Source organism: Pseudophryne corroboree, chromosome 7 (assembly GCF_028390025.1).
Source record: "Pseudophryne corroboree isolate aPseCor3 chromosome 7, aPseCor3.hap2, whole genome shotgun sequence".
NCBI lineage: Eukaryota > Metazoa > Chordata > Amphibia > Anura > Myobatrachidae > Pseudophryne > Pseudophryne corroboree.
Window position 1 is genome coordinate 436,009,654 of NC_086450.1, and position 23,215 is coordinate 436,032,868.

A 23,215-nucleotide genomic window follows, 5' to 3' on the forward strand; every position below is an offset into this window, starting at 1 on the left:
AATATCTATATTAGTGCCCACGTGCTGCATTACTATAGTATATATATTAGGGCCCATGTGGTGCATTACTGTAATATATATATTAGGGGTCACGTGGTGCATTACTGTAGTATATATATTAGTGCCCACGTGGTGCATTACTGTAATATCTATATTAGTGCCCACGTGCTGCATTACTATAGTATATATATTAGGGCCCATGTGGTGCATTACCGTAGTATATATATTAGGGGTCACGTGGTGCATTACTGTAGTATATATATTAGTGCCCACGTGGTGCATTACTGTAATATCTATATTAGTGCCCACGTGCTGCATTACTATAGTATATATATTAGGGCCCATGTGGTGCATTACCGTAGTATATATATTAGGGGTCACGTGGTGCATTACTGTAGTATATATATTAGTGCCCACGTGGTGCATTACTGTAGTATATATATTAGTGCCCATGTGGTGCATTACCGTAGTATATATATTAGGGCCCACGTGGTGCATTACTGTAGTATATATATTAGTGCCCACGTGGTGCATTACTGTAGTATATATATTAGTGCCCACGTGGTGCATTACTGTAATATCTATATTAGTGCCCACGTGCTGCATTACTATAGTATATATATTAGGGCCCATGTGGTGCATTACCGTAGTATATATATTAGGGGTCACGTGGTGCATTACCATAATATATATATTAGTGCCCATGTGGTGCATTACCGTAGTATATATATTAGGGCCCACGTGGTGCATTACCGTGGTATATATATTAGGGCCCACGCTGTGCATTACCGTAGTATATATATTAGGGTCCACGTGGTGCATTACCGTAGTATATATATTAGTGCCCACGTGGTGCATTACCGTAGTATATATATTAGGACCCACGTGGTGCATTACCGTAGTATATATATTAGTGCCCACGTGGTGCATTACCGTAATATATATATTAGTGCCCACGTGCTGCATTACCATAGTATATATATTAGGGCCCATGTGGTGCATTACTATAGTATATATATTAGGGCCCACGTGCTGCATTACCATAGTATATATATTAGTGCCCACGTGGTGCATTACCATAGTATATATATTAGTGCCCATGTGGTGCATTACCGTAGTATATAATAGGGCCCACGTGGTGCATTACCGTGGTATATATATTAGGGCCCACGTTGTGCATTACCGTAGTATATATATTAGGGCCCACGTGGTGCATTACCGTAGTATATATATTAGTGCCCACGTGGTGCATTACCGTAGCATATATATTAAGGCCCACGTGGTGCATTACCGTAGTATATATATTAGTGCCCACGTGGTGCATTACCGTAATATATATATTAGTGCCCACGTGGTGCATTACCATAGTATATATATTAGGGCCCATGTGGTGCATTACTGTAGTATATATATTAGGGCCCACGTGCTGCATTACCATAGTATATATATTAGTGCCCACGTGGTGCATTGCCATAGTATATATATTAGGGCCTACGTGGTGCATTACCGTAGTATATATATTAGAGCCCACGTGCTGCATTACCATAGTATATATATTAGGGCCCACGTGGTACATTACCATAGTATATATATTAGGGCCCACGTGCAGCATTACCATAGAATATATATTAGGGCCTACGTGGTGCATTACCATAGTATATATATTAGGGCCCATGTAGTGCATTACCGTAGTATATATATTAGTGCCCACGTGGTGCATTACCGTAATATATATATTAGTGCCCACGTGGTGCATTACCATAGTACACAGGTTCTCAAACTCGGTCCTCAGGACCCCACACAGTGCATGTTTTGCAGGTCTCCTCACAGAATCACAAGTGACATAATTAGCTCCACCTGTGTACCTTTTAAAATGTGTCAGTGAGTAATTAATGCACCTGTGCACCTGCTGGGTTACCTGCAAAACATGCACTGTGTGGGGTCCTGAGGACCGAGTTTGAGAACCACTGCCATAGTATATATATTAGGGCCCATGTGATGCATTACTGTAGTATATATATTAGGGCCCACGTGCTGCATTACCATAGTATATATATTAGTGCCCACGTGGTGCATTACCATAGTATATATATTAGGGCCCACGTGGTGCATTACTGTAGTATATATATTAGGGCCCATGTGGTGCATTACCGTAGTATATGTATTAGTGCCCACGTGGTGCATTACCATAGTATATATATTAGGGCCCATGTGGTGCATTACCGTAGTATATATATTAGTGCCCACGTGGTGCATTACCGTAATATATATATTAGTGCCCACGTGGTGCATTACCATAGTATATATATTAGGGCCCATGTGGTGCATTACTGTAGTATATATATTAGGGCCCACGTGCTGCATTACCATAGTATATATATTAGTGCCCACGTGGTGCATTACCATAGTATATATATTAGGGCCTACGTGGTGCATTACCGTAGTATATATATTAGAGCCCACGTGCTGCATTACCATAGTATATATATTAGGGCCCACGTGGTACATTACCATAGTATATATATTAGGGCCCACGTGCAGCATTACCATAGAATATATATTAGGGCCTACGTGGTGCATTACCATAGTATATATATTAGGGCCCATGTGGTGCATTACCGTAGTATATATATTAGTGCCCACGTGGTGCATTACCGTAATATATATATTAGTGCCCACGTGGTGCATTACCATAGTATATATATTAGGGCCCATGTGGTGCATTACTGTAGTATATATATTAGGGCCCACGTGCTGCATTACCATAGTATATATATTAGTGCCCACGTGGTGCATTACCATAGTATATATATTAGGGCCCACGTGGTGCATTACTGTAGTATATATACTAGGGCCCATGTGGTGCATTACCGTAGTATATGTATTAGTGCCCACGTGGTGCATTACCATAGTATATATATTAGGGCCCATGTGGTGCATTACCGTAGTATATATATTAGTGCCCACGTGGTGCATTACCGTAGGATATATATATTAGTGCCCACTTGGTGCATTACCGTAGTATATATATTAAGGCTCAGATTGTGCATTACCGTAGTATATATGGGATCCGGTCTCTAGGTCGACAAGACTTAGGTCGACAATGTCTAGGTCGACCACTATTGGTTGACAGTAAGTAGGTCGACGTGGTTTCTATGTCGACAGGGACTCTAGGTCGACATGTACTAGGTTGACATGACAAAAGGTCGACATGAGTTTTTCAAATTTTGTGCAAATTTTTAGAACTTTTTCATACTTTACGATCCACGTGGACTACAATTGGGAATGGTAACCTATGCCGAGCGCAGCAGTAGCGGAGTGAGACACCTTGCCCGAAGCTTGCGAGCCATGCGAGAGGACACGGTGCACTAATTGGGGTTCCCGGTCACTTTACAAAGAAAATGACACCGAAAAAAGTTTAAAAAAACGCAATGTCGACCTTTTTTCATGTGTACCTAGTACACGTCGACCTAGAGTCCCTGTCGACCTAGAAACCATGTCGACCTACTTAATGTCGACCAATAGTTGTCGACCTAAGTCTGGTCTATCTAACATTCCACACCCAGTATATATATATATATCAGGCCCACGTTGTGCGTTACCGTAGTATATATATTAGTGCCCATGTGGTGCATTACCGTAGTATATATATTAGGGCCCACGTGGTGCATTACCGTGGTATATATATTAGGGCCCACGTTGTGCATTACCGTAGTATATATATTAGGGCCCACGTGGTGCATTACCGTAGTATATATATTAGTGCCCACGTGGTGCATTACCGTAGTATATATATTAGGGCCCACGTGGTGCATTACCGTAGTATATATATTAGTGCCCACGTGGTGCATTACCGTAATATATATATTAGTGCCCACGTGGTGCATTACCATAGTATATATATTAGGGCCCATGTGGTGCATTACTGTAGTATATATATTAGGGCTGACGTGCTGCATTACCATAGTATATATATTAGTGCCCACGTGGTGCATTACCATAGTATATATATTAGGGCCTACGTGGTGCATTACCGTAGTATATATATTAGAGCCCACGTGCTGCATTACCATAGTATATATATATTAGGGCCCACGTGGTACATTACCATAGTATATATATTAGGGCCCACGTGCAGCATTACCATAGAATATATATTAGGGCCTACGTGGTGCATTACCATAGTATATATATTAGGGCCCATGTGGTGCATTACCGTAGTATATATATTTTAGTGCCCACGTGGTGCATTACCGTAATATATATATTAGTGCCCACGTGGTGCATTACCATAGTATATATATTAGGGCCCATGTGGTGCATTACTGTAGTATATATATTAGGGCCCACGTGCTGCATTACCATAGTATATATATTAGTGCCCACGTGGTGCATTACCATAGTATATATATTAGGGCCCACGTGGTGCATTACCGTAGTATATATATTAGGGCCCATGTGGTGCATTACCGTAGTACAGGGGTGGGGAACCTTTTTTCTACTGAGGGCCATTTGGATATTTATAAAATCCTTCGGGGGCCATACAAAAATTCTCAACTTAAAAAATTACCCTGCCCCTTAGAGGTACTGTGTGTGCGCGCCCAAGAAATGGGTGTGGCCAGTTAAAATGGTACGTGATACACATATGCCCCCAATAGTGCGGTGCCAGGTATACAAATGCCCCCCACAGTGCCAGGTATACAAATGCCCCCCTCAGTGCCAGGTATACAAATGCCCCCCCACAGTGCCAGGTATACAAATGCCCCCCACAATGCCAGGTATACAGATGTCCCCACAGTGCCAGGTATACAGATGCCCCCACAGTGCCAGGTATACAAATGCCCCTCACAGTGCCAGTTATACAGATGCCCCCACAGTGCCAGGTATACAAATGCCCCCCACAGTGCCAGGTATACAGATGCCCCCACAGTGCCAGGTATACAGATGCCCTCCCCTCCATGCTGCTTACCGTGGGACACGGAGGAGAGCGCGGCTGTCGGGTGGGAGCGGCGGCGTGTAGTACTTCAAACCAGCCGCCGGTTCGAGAGCCAATCAGAGCTCGCGGACCGGCAGCCGCGGCTCCTGATTGGCTGCCGGTTCGCGAGCTCTGATTGGCTCACGGACCGGCGGCTGGTTTGAAGTACTACACGCCGCCGCTCCCACTCGACAGCCACGCTCTCCTCCCTGTTCTGACAGCTGAGACACGCTGCCGCCGGACTGAGCGGCAGCGTGTCTCACCGACACAAGCTGGTGGGCCGGACCAAACGGCTTCGCGGGCCGCTTCCCCACCCCTGCCGTAGTATATGTATTAGTGCCCACGTGGTGCATTACCATAGTATATATATTAGGGCCCATGTAGTGCATTACCGTAGTATATATATTAGTGCCCACGTGGTGCATTACCGTAGGATATATATATTAGTGCCCACTTGGTGCATTACCGTAGTATATATATTAAGGCCCAGATTGTGCATTACCGTAGTATATATGGGATCCGGTCTCTAGGTCGACAAGACTTAGGTCGACAATGTCTAGGTCGACCACTATTGGTTGACAGTAAGTAGGTCGACGTGGTTTCTAGGTCGACAGGGACTCTAGGTCGACATGTACTAGGTTGACATGACAAAAGGTCGACATGAGTTTTTCAAATTTTTTGCTAATTTTTGGAACTTTTTCATACTTTACGATCCACGTGGACTACAATTGGGAATGGTAACCTATGCCGAGCGCAGCAGTAGCGGAGTGAGACACCTTGCCCGAAGCTCGCGAGCCATGCGAGAGGACACGGTGCACTAATTGGGGTTCCCGGTCACTTTACAAAGAAAATGACACAGAAAAAAGTTAAAAAAAACGCAACGTCGACCTTTTTTCATGTGTACCTAGTACACGTCGACCTAGAGTCCCTGTCGACCTAGAAACCATGTCGACCTACTTAATGTCGACCAATAGTTGTCGACCTAAGTCTGGTCTATCTAACATTCCACACCCAGTATATATATATATCAGGGCCACGTTGTGCATTACCGTAGTATATATATTAGTGCCTACGTGGTGCATTACCGTAGTATATAGATTAGTGCCCACGTGGTGCATTATCGTAGTATATATATTAATTCCCACGTTGTGCATTACTGTAGTATACATATTAGTGCACATGTGGTGCATTACTGTAGTATATATTAGTGCACACATGGTGCATTGCTGTAGTATGTATGTGTGTGTGTGTATATATATATATATATATACAGTTTAAGGCGGGTGTGGAAAAAATGCTGTTACGTATGAATGCTTCCAAAAATAGTGTTATTAGTTTATTTTTATCAATTAACAAAATGTAAAGTGAATGAACAGAAGAGAAAGCTAAATCAAATCAATATTTGGTGTGACCATCCTTCGCCTTCAAGACAGCATCAATTCTTCCAGGTACACTTGCACAAAGTCAAGGATTTTGCAGGATTATAGGGGCTAATTCAGACCTGGTCGCACACAGGCTATTTTTTGCACTGCTGCGACCAGGTAATCGCCGCCTACAGGGGAGAGGGTAAGGACTTTGCATGGGTGCGATGGGCTGTGCAGTGAGCTGCACAAACAAAACAGTTTCTGCACAGCCCAGGACTTACTCAGATGCTGCGACAATCCGAGCCGGCTGTGACGTCAGGAACCCTCCTCTGGAACGGCTGGGCACGCCTGCGTTTCTCCGGACACTCCCAGAAAACGGTGAGTTGCCGCCCTGGAACGCCTTCTGCCTGTCAATCTTCTTGCGATCGCCGGTGCGATCGCTTTCATCGTTCGCTTCATCGCTGCCCGGCGACCCATGCGCTGAATGACCCCCTATGTCAGGTGTATGACTAACCCATCATACCAAACAGGAGGTGATAATGATCATCATTTTCATATGAACTAATACAGAAACAGCTGTGTAGGAGGCTTAAAACTGGGTGAGGAACAGCCAAACTCTGCTACAAAGGTGAGGTTGTGAAAGATAGTTTCATGACACAGGTCATACTCCATGGCGAGACTGAGCACAGCAACAAGCCACAAGGTAGTTATACAGCATCAGCAAAGTCTCTCCCAGCCAAAGATGTCAAAGCAGACTGGGGTTCCAAGCTCTTTTGAAGAAGCACAAAGAAACGGACAACGTTGAGGACCATAGACACAGTAGTCGGCCAACGAAACGTAGTGCATCAGATGAAAGACACATCATGCTTACTTCCCTTCGAAAATGGAAGCTGTCCAGCAGTGACATCAGCTCAGAACTGGCAGAAACCAGTGGGACCCAGGTAAAACCTAATCTACTGTTCGAAGAAGTCTTGCCATAAGCAATCTTCATGGGAGAATTGCTGCTGAAAAGCCATAACGTTGACGTGGAAACAGGCCAAGCGACTCAACTATGCACAAAACCATAGGAACTGGGTGCAGAGAGATGTCAGCAGGTGCTCTGGACTGATGAGTCACAATGTGAAATATTTGGCAGTTTGTCCAACACACTGCTGGATCCGGGGGTCATTCCGAGTTGTTTGGTCGCTAGCAGTTTTTTGCAGAAGTGTGAACGCCTGTGCAGCAGAGCGCCTGCAAACACATTTTGTGCAAAACAAGACCAGCCCTGGACTTACTCTTTGTGTGTGTTGATTCTAACGTTGGAGGGACGGCTTTTGACGTCACACACCCGCCCAGCATTCACCCAGCCACGCCTGCGTTTTCCCTGGCACGCCTGCGTTTTTCCAAACACTCCCAGAAAACGGTCAGTTGACACCCAGAAACGCCCCCTTCCTGTCAATCTTCCTGCGTAGTGCCGTGTGACTGAAAGCTTCGCTATAACCTGTGCAAAACCACAAAGGACTTTGTATCCGTATGTCGCGCGTGCGCATTGCGGTGCATACGCATGCGCAGAAATGCCAATTTTTAGCCTGATCGCTGCGCTGCGAACAGCGGCAGCTAGCGATCAACTCGGAATGACCCCCAGAGAGCGGTACAACAATTGGTGTCTGCAGGCAACAGTGAAGCATGGTGGAGGGTCCTTGCATGTTTGGGGCTGCATTTCAGTAAATGGAGTTAGGGATTTGGTCAGGATTAATGGAGTCCTCAGTGCTAAGAAATACAGACAGGTACTTATCCATCATGCAATACCATCAGGGAGGCATCTGATTGGCTCCAAATGTATTCAACAACAGGACAACGACCCTAAACATACAACCAATGTCATTAAGAACTATCCTCAGTGTAAAGAAGAACAAGGAGTCCGGGAAGTGATGATATGGCTTCCACAGAGCGCTGATCTCAACATCATTGAGTCTGTCTGGGATTACATGAAGAGACAGAAGGATTTGAGCAAGCCTACATCCACAGAAGATCTGTGGTTAGTTCTTCAAGATAAAATTAGAATAATTGCACAGAAATATGAGCGCTCTCCAAGTAACAAGTTCAAGATGTGTTTGAGCACCAATCTTTAAAATATAGCACCAATATTTGTTACTCAGTAATAATCACCATATGATGCAAATAGTTCTCTAAATGTTCACTCAGATGGGTCACAGCACAATGAAGTGTTTTCCTTGAAGGCAGCTCTTGTAATGAGAAACAATTCTCCTTTACCCTTGCCGGTTCCTAAAAAAAACAGTTTCTCTGCTCCCAAATGCACTTATGCAGTAGATGAGGAACAGGAAGACAGCTGGCAGCTCTGCTAACATCCGGTGCCTTTTGTTTGTGAAAATGCGCTGGTAGAGGAAAGAACAATGTAAACCACTCAATAGGTAAGTATAAAAATGTATTTATAAAACATAAATTCTTTAAAAAGCAGGAATTCTGTGCAAGATAATGTGCCAAATATATGCAGGAAAAAATAAAAAAAATTCAGAGATGTCCTGTTCCAACGGGTAAATACCTCAGGTATTTACCCGTTGGAACAGGACATCTCTGAATTGGACCCGAACCAGCCCATTTTGCCGACCAGTTACCCGGAGAAGCCCGAGAGAGGCACCAGCCTATTCCCGCATTGCATGAGGTACTCTACATCTAAGAGACATTGCATTAATCCTCTAGCGGTATATGGAAAATCTCTCATGGACTCTCTTTAGCAACATCTAAAAGGGCATCCTCTATTCCGGATTATAACTGGACACTATATTGATGGGCAAAATATGGAACGGATTCTAGAGAATAATTTCCATTAATCCTGTACCAGCATCCAGGGTAAACTCCAACCTTGCATAATATTGGCAATTTTTATATTTTATTTTTTATTTTTTTATTTTTTCCTGCATATATTTGGCACATTATCTTGCACAGAATTCCTGCTTTTTAAAGAATTTATGTTTTATAAATAAATTTTTATACTTACCTATTGAGTGGTTTACATTGTTCTTTCCTCTACCAGCGCAGCCTCCACTTTTTCCTGTATTCCTTTGTTGGGAGTGACTCCCCTGTAATATTGGCTGCTGCTTAGCTAACCATCTTGTCTCACAGCGCCCGAATACCTTTTGGGTATATTTTACCTTATTCTTTGTTTGTGAAAATGCGTCTTATTTGCATTAATATGTGGCTAGGATGCACAAGTAGCTTCTGTTGATTAAAATGATATGCAGCATGCCTATATTCTGTGTGCGACTGCGGCTGTATCTGCATACGAAATGCTACATTACAGTGATTTCCAGGAATACACTGTAATGTAGCATTTTGTATGCAGATACAGCTGCAGTCACACACAGAATATAGGCATGCCGCATATCATTTTAATCGGCAGAAGCTGCTTCTGCCCCTAAGCATACCAAATGCCCCAGGCATCTGCCTAGTTTGCCTATGCCTAGGGCCGGGTCTGCGCTCAGATAACATAAAACATAGTGCAGAAATAATATTAAAAACACAGATTTAATCTACATATTTCACTTACATTGAAAGCAGAATAACAGCGTGAAAAGTAACTTCACAGTGGCAAATACAGCATCAACGTCAGCCTAGAGGAGTCCCTGGAGTCTCAGATGTAACACATTAGGCAGATTCCAAGCTCCGGATGCCCACTTCCAGCATAGGAATCCTCCACCAAAGTGTAGCTGAGTGCGCATGTACTTCAAGATGCATCCAGCTCAAAAGCTGTAATACTACGGCTATTGAGCTGGGTGCATCTTGAAGTACAGGCGCAGGTTAGCATTACTGCCTCACAGCACTGAGGTCATGGCTTTGATTCCGACCACTGTGTGGAGTTTGTATATTCTCCCCATACTTGCGTGGGTTTCCTCCCACAATCCAAAAATATACTGGTAGGTTCACTGGCTCCTAACAAAATTAACCCTAGAGTGTCTGTGTGTACAGGTGGTAGGGAATATAGATTGTAAGCTCCACTGGGGCAGGGACTGATGTGAATGGGCAAATATTCTCTGTAAAGCGCTACAGAATATGTGTGCGCTATATAAATACCGGGTAATAATAAAAATATTAGTGCACACATACTAAAGGGGCTGATGTATCAACGAGCTTTATTATATGCAACAAGTTTTTAAACCAGCCAGTCGGCTCCTGTCGTGTATTTGCGGTTTACTATGGTAGTATATATTGGCAGTGAACAAGATACAGTACCAGAATACCCATGGTACTGGTACAAGTATGGTTTATCCGGTTATCTCAGCCAGTGGTCAGGCCTTCCAGTGGTGCCCAATACTGTTGCAATCTCCAATTTGTTTCCTATTGTCAATGTTCCATTCATTTCTTCTGGTTGAACTAAACTGTAAGTACCTCCATACAGATGGGTCCATGTTTATCTTGACCTTTAACAGGATTAATTGAGACTGGGCAGTCGGACTTACGGGTACATTTACTAAGCAGTGATAAGAGCGGAGAAGTGAGCCAGTGGAGAAGTGCCCATGGCAACCAATCAGCACTGAAGTAAAATCTATAATTTGCATACTATAAAATGATACAGAGCTGCTGATTGGTTGATGGGGAAATATCTCCACTGACTCACTTCTCCGTTCTTATCACTGCTTAGTAAATGTACCCCTAAATCCCCTGCTGTATTGTTATCTGTATTGTATTGCAGCTGAGAACAATAGATTAATGGTTTATGTTAATAAACCATGTTGTTCCTAGGTGCAGCAAACTAGTCAAGATAAACGTGGACCCATCTGTATACAGTGATTTTACCATCAATATCAGGACTGTCTGTGGGTATATAAATACCATTTTGGGACATCATGCTCCAATTTTTGTCCTACTGTGCACCATTGTATGGGAAAGTGTGTTTCTTAGTGGTGTAAGATGGCGCTGACTAGAAGGGTGGAAAGTTTGGCACGGTTTGTTCTTGGTCCTATAACCATATGATAAATAAATGAGCGCTAAGGTAGGCGGAAGCGTATTTAGGGGGGTGGTAACTACAGATTCCTTTTCCCCGCATAAGTATAAATAAGAATAGTTAAGCTAAAGCCTTATCGTCAGCAGTGCAAGCGGAATATCTGGTTCCACTGTCACCTCAAGCACATGGCTGAATGAGGGTGGGATGAGCAGTATTGTATGAGCACGTGGCAGCAGGCGGGACACTTATCCCTGACTGTGCATGTATAGTAATCCTGATGTCATTTGCAGGTGGAACCAGCTGGACCTGGCGATCGTGCTCCTCTCCATCATGGGAATCACGCTGGAGGAGATTGAAATCAACGCCTCTCTCCCCATAAATCCGACTATTATACGCATTATGAGGGTGCTACGGATTGCCCGAGGTAAGGACTCTGGCAGTGTATACTGTCTCATGTAACGGGTAACACGCCTGAGTGACATTATCACTGCTGTCCGCTGACTGTTCATGTGACTCTCCCCGTCTTGTCCTTGCAGTGTTGAAGCTCTTGAAGATGGCCACTGGAATGAGGGCCCTGCTGGATACGGTTGTTCAAGCTCTGCCACAGGTAACCCCTGCACCACGTCTTGTGATTAGGTGACCTCAAATCAACGAGTGGACAGCAGTAACGTAAATGTAGTGTATTTATAGCCCAGGGACAGGTTAGGCCACAGCCATATAACCTGACCACTCCCCCTGTCTGCTCAGCCACGCCCCAGTCTGCTAAGCCACACCCATTACAAGCTATGGTGAAAAATTGGATTGTTGGGGGGCAGGGGTGTGTGTGTGTGTGTGTGTGTGTGTGTGTTGGGGGGGCGGGGGTTGGCTTTTGATCATGGAAATAATACATTTAGAATTGTTATTTTATATTGGTGGTTTATCTGGTTAGCTGCTGCAGATTCCACAATTCTGGGGGCTTTCGAATTACACCCAATCAGAGTGGTCAGACAGGATTCCCTACCGGTCTTCCATGCTGCAGCAAGACACAGAATGCCTGTCAACATGCTGATTGGTGGATGGTTGAAGCTATCCACTAATCGGAGTACAGCATTCTCTAACTGCCTTCAGCCTGCAGTCAGACAGTGAATGGCTGTCAGCTGATGGCGGATGGTTGCAGTTATCCAGCAATCAAAGTGCTAAAAGCCCCATTCACGTACGGGACTGCAGGCGGGGTAAATTATGTTTTTTTTTGTTTTTTTTATGTATTCATGTGAATGGGTGGGTAGGGGCCCCAGTGCATTGGTTTGCCCATGGCCATCAATGCTGTTTAGATGGCTCTGAGTGGAAAGTGAATTGTTTGTGTCCTTACTATATTTTTTAAGGGGTCCTTTGGGAGTCCCCCATTCTCCTCAGGCTGCAGTAATGGGGTACCCCTGGAGCCAACCATGCATTATGCATTTAACTTTGCCCAATAATCCTTTTTATAGAAATGACAGGGCAAAACACATGCCAACACAGGAGCCCTTTCATGTATAATATTAATATCCACAACAATTATCTGTATGTTGTAACACGGGAAATGTCCAGGAAACTGCGTCACCGGGCCCCTCCACTACTGGGTATGGAGGTGATAAGCGCAGTGGTGGGTGAGGCCTGATGATGAGGGACAAATAATGGAATCTGCTGATAACTACAGCGACCAATCAGGCACAAGATTATTCTAATCTAATTTGTACTGGCTGACACCACTTACTTAAAGTGTTTTCATTGCCCAGACACTAATGAAGCGGCCATCTTGCTTGGAAACAGTGGCATAACTATAGTCACAAGCTCAGCTTACTGATTGGACATACAGGCCCAGGAGGCGTTATGAAGAGGGAAGACTCCAGTACATTGTTATTTACATCGACCTCTGCAGATAATGAGCATTAGCCGCAAGGGACAAAACATCAGCTTCAGATCCGACCAGCAGCAGCCTGGCCGCTGGAGTATTGTTGGTCATGACGGGTTTCCTTGCTGTTTGTTTTGGCCGCCGCTGTAACCAAGGAACCGTAACGGATTGCTGAGGATGTCCACAAATGCTTCCTGGTGCCACGCTCCGCCAAGCTTATTTTTAGATCAGTGGATGACTTATTTCCATTAAGTTGAGATGTGTTTGTGTAAACTACCGCACTAGAGCCTCTCTTGTGAGCCAGAGGCCGGGCAGGAAAGCACGGCTCCATCACCAGCCAGGTTTCAGCTTTATAAGGAATAAACACATCCTCGGGGATACTGGGAGATCGGATAAACATCTGCTTCTTAACTCTTTCCCATGTCTGAGTAGCCCTCTGCATGTACAAGTTCCCGGAGAGCGTGCAGCTGAAGGAGTTACATTGCTCCATAGCCGGGTGATTCCCAGATCTCTGTGGCATCGGGACATTTGAAATGTGTCTTTTGTGTAAATAGTTTACTGCACGGGCTTCCATTTTATTGGTTAAACCAGTGGCAGTTTTCTATATTGACAGTGTGGACATTCATAATGGCGACACCAGAATGCCAACGCCTGGAAATTGTCGACATAAACAGAAAGTCGGCATATAAAGGGTCAAAGCATCAGGGTGTGGGTTAAGGGTTAGACTCATTTGAAAAGCACAGTGTCGACATTCCGTCCATACCATGTCTTGTCAATGTATGAATGTAGACCTATTATATCGAACCCTGTTAGACCTTTTTTCCTGATTTAATATTCTATCAATTTGATAATTACTAGTGATATCAGTGAGGCATAAGGCACTATCTGCCTCATGCCTCACTGCTGTTTACTAGCTTCTAGTGAATTCATCATAGGCACAATAGTGGTTGATCCCGCAGCACTGAGTAGATGAGAGGTGCACTTGGTGGCGTCATATTACAAGGCTGCGGACAGAGTATCCCAGCGTGCACAGTCCCGTCACCTAGTAACACAACGTAACCTGTATATAGAAGCACAGGTACTATATATAAAAGCAACAGATAACCAATACAAATATATCACAGGGAAGGCAGGGCTGTCATTCCCTCACCCAGGAGGGCTGATCCTTGTAGCCACCATTTCGCTACCGGTCCGCTTTACAGGATCCTGGGAATGACATTTGTCACATGACACATATACAGAGCTGTGCTGTCTCCACTTGTCTGGAGGCCAGGCCCTGCATGGGAAGCAGAGCTAATAGGCTTTAACCTATTCAGTGCTGCCAGGCAGCGCGGCTCCTTATGGTGTGCTACTTACGATGGGGCTGCCTCATTTCCATATTTGTCAGCAGCCCCCAAACTCCAGGCAGCGTCCCAGGCTTTGAGCTTCTGCCACAAGAAAGCATTTGCCCTGTTATTCCTCATTGACTCGTTCTATAATGATGCTCGTCTAATTCTCCGCACTGGATGTTACTGTACTGCCACTACCTACTGTATGGCTCTCTGACGTTAATCTGTAGTGAAGGGAAGTGCATAGATTGTGAGCCGTCTGTAGCTGGCTGCACAGCTGGGATACCTGCAGCCATGCTGTCCTGATATTCCACATGACTAAGGGCCGCTGTCATATCTACCAAGCCTCAGTACTAAGGTGGTCTATTTATGATGAAGTGAAAAGTGTGGAGAAGTGAGCCAGTGGAGATGTTGCCCATGGCAACCAATCAGCATTGAAGTAACATTTATAATTTGCATACTATACAGTTGTACGGAGCAGCTGATTGGTTGCTATGGGCAACTTCTGTACAGGCTCACTTCTCCACTCTTTTCACTGCTTCATGAATAGACCCCTAAGGGTTGTACCCAAGTGTGCAGGGGACATGACCTGGATACTGTTCATTCTGTGCCACAGCACCTTCCGTCTGCTTCTCATTGCCCCTTACAACCTATAATAACCCAAATGAAGACATATTGGTAAATGCAGTTACAAGTTCTCTTTGTATAACCAATATCGGCCCCGGGACTCGGTCATTTTCTATCCACAAAAACAGGCGCCAGCAGCCGTAGATTAGATCCGTTTTCTTGGCTCCTGCGCAGTTGTGTCTCTTCATCTTTCTGGCCAAGTTTGTGATTTGGTCTCTCAGAGCTGGAGCTGAGGGCCTGGGTCATACTGTGTGGCCGACAAGACCATGAGGCCTTTTATTCAAAAGAACTGTCATCTTAGCAGCCATTTTCCATTCAATCATCCAGCAAATAAACAAACACATTAGGTTGTGTAAAGTCGGCTGCTCTTGATAGCGGCACATTACCCGACTGGCTGGCAGGTATCAGAGTATGTTTTTTACCACACGGCACTGTACAGAATGAGATCTAGACTGCCATGCCCTATTTACCAGCGGGCAGTCGTATGTGGTATTACGAAGTCACAAGCCGCTGGAGAACAAGACTGGCATTCCTGCCCTGGCAGCAGCTTGGCACTTATACGGCTTCATGAAAAATCCTTCTTGACAGGCCTCCCTGGGTATTATGTGCTGGAATGACTGAAATGCCATGGTGTGGGCTGATGGTCCAGAGATAATGGATCTGAGGAAAACGAGCAGAGAGATGCGATGAAAGAGGGCGTCATTACCCGCCTCCAGCACTTCTCTCTCCTAGAGAGGAACATTATGTCTGCAGTCCTTTCTGTGCCATGCAGCACTTGCCAACCAGAGCGTGGGCACGCCACGTGCAGAACAGAGGGCTTACACCCCGCTAGGGTACATGCACGGCTGGATTTCCAGGTTGTCCTGGGCACTGTCTATAAACAAGCAATTGTGCATCTTTCATTGTTACTCTCCCTCCTATCTTATCTGTACTGGGATAAAGCGGTGGGCCATTACTACTAAGCAGCACAAGAAAAGTACATGAAAAGCATAAAAAGATCAAACAATTGCCACAGACATGTATCTAGCTGGCCAGTCTGGTGTATGATCCTTTTTATGTGGAATTTGTATGTTTAATAGATCATGTTACAGCAATTACTTAGCAGGAACCAGTGATAGAAAGGCTATTTCTCACATATTTGTTTTATTAACCTTGTAGGGGATACAGTCCTTGGATCGACCTCACTTAGATCGACAGTCAGGTCGACCACTATTGGTTGACATGCTTTAGGTCGACATGGCAAAGTCGACACATGAAAAGCTTGACATTAGTTTTCCACAATTTATTTCATTGTGTGAACTTTTTAATTCTTTACGATCCATGTGGACTACGATTGGGAATAGTAACCTGTGCTGAGCGCAGCGGAAGCGGAGCGAGGCACCGTGCCCGAAGCGTGGCGAGCAAAGCGAGCAATGCGAGGAGACACGGTGGAGGGGACACGGTGCACTAATTAGGGTTCCCCGTCACTTTATGAAGAAAACAACACCAAAAAAACTCATGTCGACCTTTTCCATGGTCGACCTGATGAACATGTTGAGCTTTTCCAGGTGTCGACCTAGTGCCTGTCGGCCAATAGTGGTTGACCTAATGATTGTCGACTTAAATAGGGTCGACCCAACAATCCCGTTCCCCTTGTAGCTATAAGCAGGGTATATTGTGAGGGTGAAACCCTCTTGGAGAAGGAAGTACAGGGAAAAGTTTATATTGTATAATTGAGGCCGAGCTTCATGATTTCCCTGTGATACGCCAGAGATTGTTACTATAAGCATAACATCTAGAAATCACATTCATTATTTCCCCAATACCATCAGACATGCAGCACTGTAAGAAGTGTGGGGCTAAACACTGGAGCCGGGTACACCCTGAAGCCAGGTACACACTGGAGCCGGGTACACACTGCAGCCGGGTACACACTGCAGCCGGGTACACACTGGAGCCAGGTACACACTGGAGCCGGGTACACACTGCAGCCGGGTACACACTGGAGCCAGGTACACACTACACACTGGAGCCGGGTACACACTGGAGCCGGGTACACACTGGAGCCGGGTACAAACTGGAGCCGGGTGCACACTGGAGCCAGGTACACACTGGAGCCGGGTACACAGTCACACTGGAGCCGGGTACAAACTGGAGCCGGGTGCACACTGGAGCCGGGTACACACTGGAGCCGGGTACACATTGCAGCCAGGTACACACTGGAGCCGGGTACACACTGGAGCCGGGTACACACTGGAGCCGGGTACACACTGGAGCCATGTACACACTGGAGCCAGGTGCACACTGGAGCCGGGTACACACTGGAGCCGGGTACACACTGGAGCCGGGTACACACTGCAGCCAGGTACACACTGGAGCCAGGTACACACTGGAGGCGGGTACACATTGCAGCCGGGTACACACTGGAGCCGGGTACACACTGGAGCCGGGTGCACACTGGAGCCGGGTGCACACTGGAGCCGGGTGCACACTGGAGCCGGGTACACACTGGAGCCGGGTACACAGGAGCCAGGTACACACTGGAGCCGGGTACACACTGCAGCCGGGTACACACTGGGACCGGGTACACACTGGAGCCGGGTACACACTGGAGCCGGGTACACAGGAGCCAGGTACACACTGGAGCCGGGTACACACTGCAGCCGGGTACACACTGGGACCGGGTACACACTGGAGCCGGGTACACACTGGAGCCGGGTACACAGGAGCCAGGTACACACTGGAGCCGGGAACACACTGCAGCCGGGTACACTACACACTGGGACCGGGTACACACTGGAGCCGGGTACACACTGGAGCCGGGTACACACTGGAGCCGGGAACATACTGGAGCCGGGTACACACTGGAGCCGGGTACACACTGGACAATTTAAGGTATGATTCCCCAGAGCATGATTGCTGGTACACACCTGATCGCTGCTGTACGTTTTCACACAGTAGGCGAGTATCGAACTACTGCACATGCGTATGTACCGGAATGTGCACACGCGTCGGCAAACAGTGACAGGATGGTTCAAAAATTGCTATAGCACGGCTGTTCGCAAGGTTATGGACAGGAAGCGGGCGTTTGTGGGTGGTAAATGGCCGTTTTCCGGGAGTGTCTGGAAAACACAAGCTTCCCCAAACGTTTTCAGGGCGGGTGTGTGATGTCAGCTCCGGACCTGATCAGCCTGTTTGGATTGCGCTGTAGGAGTAGGTCCTGGGCTACACACACTAAATTTAGCACATCTACGATCACTTTCACAGACATGCGGGGGGACGCCCAGCACAGGACCAGTCCGCCCCACATGTCGTGCTCTACCCGCCCCCGCACAGGTACAAAAGCATCGCACGGCGGCGATGCTTTTGTACCTGAAGATTAGCTCCCTACTAGCCCAGCTCCTGCACACTGGCAGAGAGCTACCCGTCGCTCTCCGGGTCACAGCGGCTGTGTGTGATGTCACGCAGCCGCCGCGGCCCGCCTCCTGCATGGTTGCCCGGACTGCGCCCCCAAAATGGCGGCCCAATGTCGCCAGCCCTCCCGCCCAGCGAACGCCTCTGCCTGTCAATCGGCCAGAGGCGATCGCTGGGAAGAGATGCCGATCGCATCTCTGGCATGCGCACTGCGGCACCTGCGCAGTTCAGAACTGATCGCCCGCTGGGCGAAAACGTACAGCAGCGCTCATGTCTGAATCAGCCCCACACTGCTCCGACTGGGAAAAACATTAGATGGTGAGTGTGATGCGAACGGATTTGCAGCTGTCCGCTGACTGAGGGGAATTTTCGCACAGTATACACATGCAATCGCCACTTGCACGGGGCAAATTTTCACTCCCCCTGGGCGGCGACTATCCAAACGCAAGACAGTGTAATTTGCAGCACAGCGATCAGGTTTAAATTAGGCCCTTAACCACTTAACGGACTAATTATTTTCAGAAAAAACGCTCAGAAATTGTTGGGGTTTGAGTGAATTAGGTGTAGAACGTGTATTTAAACTTACCCAAAATGATTATAATAACAAAATAAATAAATATATATATATATATATATATATATATATATATATATATATATATATATGTGTGTGTATTTTTTTTTATATATGAAAAAAACAAAAAAAAACCAATAAAATAAACTTTTCCGCAAACATCGGAACATCGGTCAGTACCAACGAGACATCGGGAACATCGCAATTTTAATTTAAACAGCCAGGACAGCTGTCATGTACACAGTGGTGGTGGTGGGGGGGTTTCAGTTACACTTCCCCAGCAACTGCTATTGTCGCAGCTGCTGGCTGGGGGGTCCTGCTGTGTTGGCCAATCAGCAATGATCGGCAGCACGGCAAACACTGGGGAAGGGTGAGGTAAGTTTTACATCCCTGTAGCTGCACACGCTGTTTATCTGACTGGTCGCATCCTGATGCGACCATGCCAGGCAAGTGGTTAATGTACGATGGAACAATATATCATTCCGTTCATTGGTGGTCATTCCGAGTTGTTCGCTCGGTAATTTTCTTCGCATCGCAGTGATTTTCCGCTAATTGCGCATGCGCAATGTTCGCACTGCGACTGCACCAAGTAAATTTGCTATGAAGTTTGGTATTTTACTCACGGCATTACAAGGTTTTTTCTTCGTTCTGGTGATCGTAATGTGATTGACAGGAAGTGGGTGTTTCTGGGCGGAAACTGGCCGTTTTATGGGAGTGTGTGAAAAAACGCTACCGTTTCTGGGAAAAACGCGGGAGTGGCTGGAGAAACGGAGGAGTGTCTGGGCGAACGCTGGGTGTGTTTGTGACGTCAAACCAGGAACGAAACTGACTGAACTGATCGCAGTGGCAGAGTAAGTCTCGAGCTACTCAGAAACTGCAAAGAAATTTCTAATCGCAATTCTGCTAATCTTGCGTTCGCAATTCTGCTATGCTAAGATTCACTCCCAGTAGGCGGCGGCTTAGCGTGTGCAATGCTGCTAAAAGCAGCTTGCGAGCGAACAACTCGGAATGAGGGCCCTTATTAGTATACAGCTGGAGCGCGCAAATCACCTGCACACACTAAGCGATGTAGATGATTTGTCGTTACAAAATGGCAAATCATCCCAATATTGCTCCAGTGTGTACCAGGCTTAAGAGTGATTTGTGGCAAATTGGGTCCGCATTTTCATTTGCAATTCAATTATAAATCTGTGATCACTTAACGGTGCAAAACTGCATTTTTTAAGTAAGTTCAAATCGGGAACAGTCCTTATTTTGAAGGTAAACCCGATGGTTTACATGCAAATCCGATGTTTGGACATCTGTGGTATTTGGGGGGCCGCAACCGGCACCCTTCATTAAAACAGGGGCATGTCAGCCCCATTTTCTAGGCGTGCCAGACACAGACTTCCTGGACCCAGCTGTCCATATCCTATGACTTCAGGTTACACAGACTAACCTCGGTCTGCTAACATCGCAAGTTGCAACCAATAGTGGGATATGTGTCATATCTCCCAACTGTCCTGAGTTTAGGAGCACAGTCCCGCTATTTGAGAGCTGCCCCACCCGAGGGCCGCAATGACCCAGGGGCAGTTGGTGATGGATGCAACGCACATGATCGTGGCCCCCATTCATTGCACAGGGAAGGCTGGGAGCAGCCCAGCAGCTGTCAGAGTGGTGGGTATGCCCCAACGTGACATGAAAGCGGGGGTTTGACATGCGATCACACCGCCAAAACATCATTATTTAGGAGGCATGGCCTAATGGACTGAAGCCACTCCCCCTTTTCAGCTGTGCGTACCTTTGGCGCACGGAGTGGTCTCAATCATCGAATCCAGAATTTTGCAAGGTATGATGTATGTAGAGGTGTATATGATATGGGACATGTATGTAGACGTGTATATGATGTGGGACATTTATGTAGAGGTGTAAATGATGTGGGACATGTATGTAGAGGTGTCTATGATGTGAGACATGTATGTAGAGGTGTAAATGATGGGAGACACGTATATAGAGGTGTATATGATGTGGGACTTGTATGTAGAGGTGTAAACTATGTAAGACATATATATAGAGGTGTAAAGTATGGGAGACACATATGTAGAGGTATATATGATCTGAAACATGTATGTAGAGGTGTAAAGGATGTAAGACATATATGTAGAACTGTAAATGACTTGGGACATGTATGTAGAGGTGCATATGATGTGGGACATGTATGTAGAGGTGTAAATGATGTGGGACATGTATGTAGAGGTGTATATGATGTGGAACATGTATGTAGAGGTGTAAATGGTTTGGTACATGTATGTAGAGGAGTATATTATGTGAGACATGTATGTAGAGCAATGTGGGACATGTCTGTAGAGGTGTATATGATGTGGGACATGTATGTAGAGGTATAAATGATGTGTGACATGTATGTAGAGGTGTAAGTGATGGGAGACACATATGTAGAGGTGTATATGATGTGATACATGTATGTAGAGGTGTAAATGATGTGGGACATGTATGTAGAGGTGTAAATGATGTGGGACATGTATATATGTATATAGAGGTGTATATGATGTGGGATATGTATGTAGAGGTGTAAATTATGTGGGACATGTATGTAGAGGTGTATATGATGTGAGGCATGTATGTAGAGGTGTAAATGATGTGGGACATGTCTGTAGATGTGTATATGATGTGGGGCATGTATGTAGAGGTATAAATGATGTGAGACATGTATGTAGAGGTGTAAATGATGGGAGACACGTATGTAGAGGTGTGTATGATGTGAGACATGTATGTAGAGGTGTATGTAATGTGGGACATGTATGTAGAGATGTATATGATGTGGGACATGTATGTAGAGGTGTATATGAGGTGGGACATGTATGTAGAGGTGTATATGATGTGGGACATGTATGTAGAGGTGTATATGATGTGGGACATGTATGTAGAGGTGTATATGTTGTGGGACATGTATGTAGAGGTGTATATGATGTGGGCCATGTATCTAGAGGTGCATATCATGTGGGACATGTATGTAGAGGTGTATATGAGGTGGGACATGTATGTAGAGGTGTATATGATGTGGGACATGTATGTAGAGGTGTATATGATGTGGGGCATGTATGTAGAGGTGTATATGTTGTGGGACATGTATGTAGAGGTGTATATGATGTGGGACATGTATCTAGAGGTGTATATGATGTGGGACATGTATGTAGAGGTGTATATGTTGTGGGACATGTATGTAGAGGTGTATATGATGTGGGACATGTATCTAGAGGTGTATATCATGTGGGACATGTATGTAGAGGTGTATATGAGGTGGGACATGTATGTAGAGGTGTATATGATGTGGGACATGTATGTAGAGGTGTATATGATGTGGGGCATGTATGTAGAGGTGTATATGTTGTGGGACATGTATGTAGAGGTGTATATGATGTGGGACATGTATCTAGAGGTGTATATGATGTGGGACATGTATGTAGAGGTGTTGCATTGATGGGAAAGGGTTTTTGAACTTCCCGATGAGAGCTGCAAAGTTTTTGTTTTAACTTTTTACAAACTCATTGTCTATTTATACACATAAAATACCATTAGAGACATTTCATGTACCTGAGGCTGCTAATGGCCATTAGCAAAGGACTGGAGGCTTTTAAGGTGTCAAATGGTTGATTTTTACCATTGTTAATGATGGAAGAATGATAGCCAGCAAGTGTTTTGCAGCAAATAAAAGGCTTTACAGTAATTTCAGGTACATAAAAGTGTCTCTAATGGTATTTTTCGGGGTTGAATATGTAAGGTGAACATTCATCATGCAGACAGTGATGAAATGTTGACATGTTAGAATGTTGACATTTCATCCTGTGGGCCCAGCGGTGACTTCCCTAGCCCTGGTGGCTGCTGAGGCTCAAACGGTGTCTGCCGAGTCCCAGAGGTCATGTGACATCACTTCCAGGTCTTTCCGGTAAGTATTTATACCCTATCCCTAACCTTTATGAATGTCGGCAGCAACGTATTAACATTCTTAGAATGTTGACAGATGAAATGTCGACATTGACTGCACCCTCTGCAGTTTCACTGCCCAGAAATCACTTGTGATGGAACTGACCCCATAAAGGCCTCATGTAAACACTGTGTGATGATTTTACAGAATTATAATACAT

General features: G+C 45.5%; 1 protein-coding gene across 4 annotated transcripts in view; it reads left to right on the forward strand.

Moving 5' to 3' along the window:
* Positions 1–23,215, forward strand: part of CACNA1H (calcium voltage-gated channel subunit alpha1 H) — a 638,058-nt gene that overhangs the window by 558,986 nt on the left and 55,857 nt on the right. For all 4 annotated transcript variants that reach the window (XM_063934881.1, XM_063934879.1, XM_063934882.1 and 1 more), the window contains exons 26-27: positions 11,572–11,705; positions 11,818–11,888. In XM_063934881.1, coding sequence (XP_063790951.1) covers positions 11,572–11,705; positions 11,818–11,888 — 205 coding nt within the window. The remainder of the gene's footprint in view (positions 1–11,571; positions 11,706–11,817; positions 11,889–23,215) is intronic.